Consider the following 3,454-nt stretch of genomic DNA (forward strand, 5'->3'; position numbering starts at 1 on the left):
ATTTTTGGATGTTTCAAAGCATATCACTATTTCTTCTGAAATATTACTGATTTCTTATCGCAAGAAAATAAAAAGGTGACAAATTGCAAACAAGACAGGGGTGCAGTCCAGATGCAGCAGTATGAAATAAATAAATAAATAAAATGTTGATCGAAAGAGATTCGCACGCACAATCGCTGTCCTTTCAGCACCATGTGCCCGTTCACGCGCACGGCGAGAGCGCGCGTCTTTCTGCAACACAGCCGCGCACATCTGACGAAAGGCATCTGCAGGAAAGCGCACTTGCTGTTGTTTTGATGCAATTTGAATGTAATTTTATTTATCTTAAATTGTGTGACCTTTCTATTTTCATTTCAAGAAATGTGATAGACTGTTTCTGCTTAGTCTCTTCCAGATGTGACTCTTCTTCCGAAATAACCTGCGGAATTCATTGCAACTGTCAGTCTCTTTAGAACGTGAGCAAGTTTCCACAATCTTAAATCTTGAGATATTGTCGAGGCATCTCTTTTTAGCAGTTTGGCTTTTTTTCTGTGATTCCTTTCATTTTTCCGAATTGCTTATGTCGCTTCTTGCTGTCACGACGCTTATTCAGGTAAGTTGACTAATTCTTCATTAAATGTCGATGCTCGTAATTACTGACATACCAGCGGACGCACTGGCTCATTATATGGTCGTTAGCGAACTATCGCATCTCAAAACCGTTACTCGTTTTAAGGTTAATGTAGCTTTACACTGAAACAATTTAGCTGTTTTTAAGTTCATTTAAAATAAACGACGCTGTTAAAAAGAAAGTTAATGTGTTTAAAATGAGACAGAATGTTACGGGAATCTAACTTCAATTTCAGCATTTAATGCTGAAGACACTTCTGAGAATTTAATCGGGTACCTTACCCTTCATTATATACTCGCGTTTCAAAGAAAAACTAATCTCTTTAAAAAAAGAAATATTTAAATATACTGTTAACAAATTAAACACCCCAAACAATCACTAATAAATACAGTATATTTAGTAGTGTGTATATTATTCTCATTACCTCTTTTCATAATGCCTAATTTTCTTACAAATGACTGGTATTTTGTTTAAGGCTATGACTGTGCATTTTAATATTTTCTGTACTGAATAATATGAAACCACATTGTTCATAAATAATAATAAATGAAGTATTTTACATTGATGGAAAACAAAATCTCTATGCCATCTAGAATAATACCTAACTGATTAAATTTTGTGTGATTATCCTAGCAATGCTGACATTTTGGGATACTGGGAATCAGCTGCATTGATGAGTCAAGACCTTTAAATCACATATCTGGCTGGCAAGAGAGAAAAAAGATGAATTACACTCTGGATTTTCAAAGCACCCATTTACAGCATCTCAGTCTGTTAACAGCAAGAAATCTGTCCATTGAAGCAATCCGCCGCCTGATCCATGATCACCTTTTACTTGAAGAAAGTGAGCTGGAAAATATTTTGCTACTGAGAATTCAAGAGCCCATGACCATTGCACTTACAGTAATGTATGTGGCCTCCTTTGTTTTGGGTTTCATTGGAAACATCATGTCCATCAAAGTGCTGACAGGGAAACGAAGCAAAAGGATGACAGGAGTGAGTGCAACTAGAAGCTTACTGGTAAATTTAGCAATCTGTGATCTGATGGTGGTGTGCATTTGTATGCCAATTACCCTTGGAAATCAGATCTACCGAGCATGGATTTATGGGGACTTTCTGTGCAGAGCAGTGCCTTTTATTCAAGCTGTTTCTGTTTCTGCTAGTGTTCTCAGCCTAACTGTCATAAGTATTAACCGATATTACAGTGTTCATAACCCATTAAATGCCCGATCTTTTTTCACTTGGAGGAAGATCTTCTGCACTATCATAATAGTCTGGATTTTCTCTTCAGGGATATGCATGCCATTGATATTCATGAACAAGAGAGATGAGATAAGACCCATTGAGAATCGCCCATTTGTATTCCCTAGTTGTAGAGAAATGTGGCCACAGGCCAGGTTAAAGCAAGTTTATAATTTTATTCTCTTTTGTACCCTTTACTGCCTCCCAGTGACATTCAACCTGGTCATCAGCTTTTTAACGGGATGGAAGCTCTGGAGTGCTTCCAGGCATTTCAAAGATTTTGATTCCCGAAGCCAAACCGTGCCCACCTCAAGGCTAAAAAACCGGAAAAAGATTGCCAAGATGGTGGTGGCCCTGGTGCTTCTATTTGCTGTGTCCTGGCTTCCCTTTTACATGGTTGATATTTGGATTGATTTTAACAGTCCAGATTCTCAGAAGGAAGAAACTCCTTCTCCATGGGTTCTGAATGTAAGGCCTTTTGCCCAGTGGCTTGGTCTTACTAATTCAAGTCTGAACCCAATCTGCTACTGTTTTGTTGGTGACCTATACAGGTCTGCAAAGGAAATGAAGTCCAGATATCAGAGGCGAATAATGAGCTTCTTTCGATTGTCACTCTCTGAAGAATTAAGCAGCTCCAGAAAGATCTCCTTCAAAAGATCAGTCAATGCATCCCGCAAGGACTCAGTCTGCAGCACGTCAGTCATAAACCATGTGTCCGACTGTGATCAGTACACCTACAGATGTGAATCGGCACTGTGCACCAAGCAGCCAGCGGCTGCTAATGTGTTCACAGTAAGAAGACAATCCTCAACAGAGTCTCACCAGACTAAATTATAGGGAGGGCGGCTTCAGACAAGTTAAAACCCAGACTGCTGCGTGGAATTGAAATGAAACTATGACGCTGACAATTGGCAAGCACTAATATTAAGGGACCACCCTTATCTCAAAAGGACCCTAAAAGAAGCACATTATTTAGTACAGCAAATAAACTTATAGCACTTGGGGAGCCACTACAGCAGAAACTCTGGGGGACTGGCAGCTCTTAAATGTAAAGCTCAGCCACCTTGAAAACTGCATGCTGCTGATATATTGTAAGAAATGTAAGGAACCATAAAATAATAAGTGTGGTGACATGAAAATAACAAAGATCAACTTCTAAAGAAGGTCATACTTTAAAGACAAAATAAAGAAAGTGTCCAAAAACTGCTATGTTGCACTCAGTTTCCTTCAAGGCATAGACTAGCCTTCTGTATTTAGGTTTAGGTTAGGTTTAGGTTTATTTGTCATATATAGGTTAACACAGGGTCAACATACAATGAAATGTGTATGACGAGAAAAACAAGTCACTCAGCCTAGATCCAATAAAGCTTAAAAAAAAAAAGATTACAAGTTAAAAATAGACAAGTCATATAAAATAAAATGTGTATGTTTTAAAAGAAGTTATAGAGCAATATGAGTTGAATGAGCAGCAAGTACAAATGACAGTTATTGCACAGATGATGTTTTATAAGTGCAGATGCATATTCCATAATTCCAATAGTGTTTGCCGGTCATACTGAAAGTGTGATAAAGTAGAACGCACAAAAAGAGTGAGTAGTAAGA

The 3,454-nt window shown here is 38.1% G+C and overlaps 1 protein-coding gene across 1 annotated transcript; it reads left to right on the forward strand.

Annotated features, from left to right (window-relative positions):
• The first annotated feature begins 230 nt into the window (after window positions 1–230).
• On the forward strand, window positions 231–3,041 carry LOC114661385 (QRFP-like peptide receptor). Its single transcript, XM_028814594.2, has 2 exons — window positions 231–592; window positions 1,244–3,041. The coding sequence occupies exon 2, from the start codon at window positions 1,334–1,336 to the stop codon at window positions 2,687–2,689; it is 1,356 nt and encodes a 451-aa protein (XP_028670427.2). The 5' UTR covers window positions 231–592; window positions 1,244–1,333; the 3' UTR covers window positions 2,690–3,041.
• Window positions 3,042–3,454: the final 413 nt, after the last annotated feature.

This window comes from Erpetoichthys calabaricus, chromosome 11 (assembly GCF_900747795.2).
Source record: "Erpetoichthys calabaricus chromosome 11, fErpCal1.3, whole genome shotgun sequence".
NCBI lineage: Eukaryota > Metazoa > Chordata > Cladistia > Polypteriformes > Polypteridae > Erpetoichthys > Erpetoichthys calabaricus.

Coding starts and splice junctions, on each gene's coding strand:
- LOC114661385 (XM_028814594.2), top strand. CDS start 1,334: ATGAATTACACTCTGGATTTTCAAAGCACCCATTTACAGCATCTCAGT.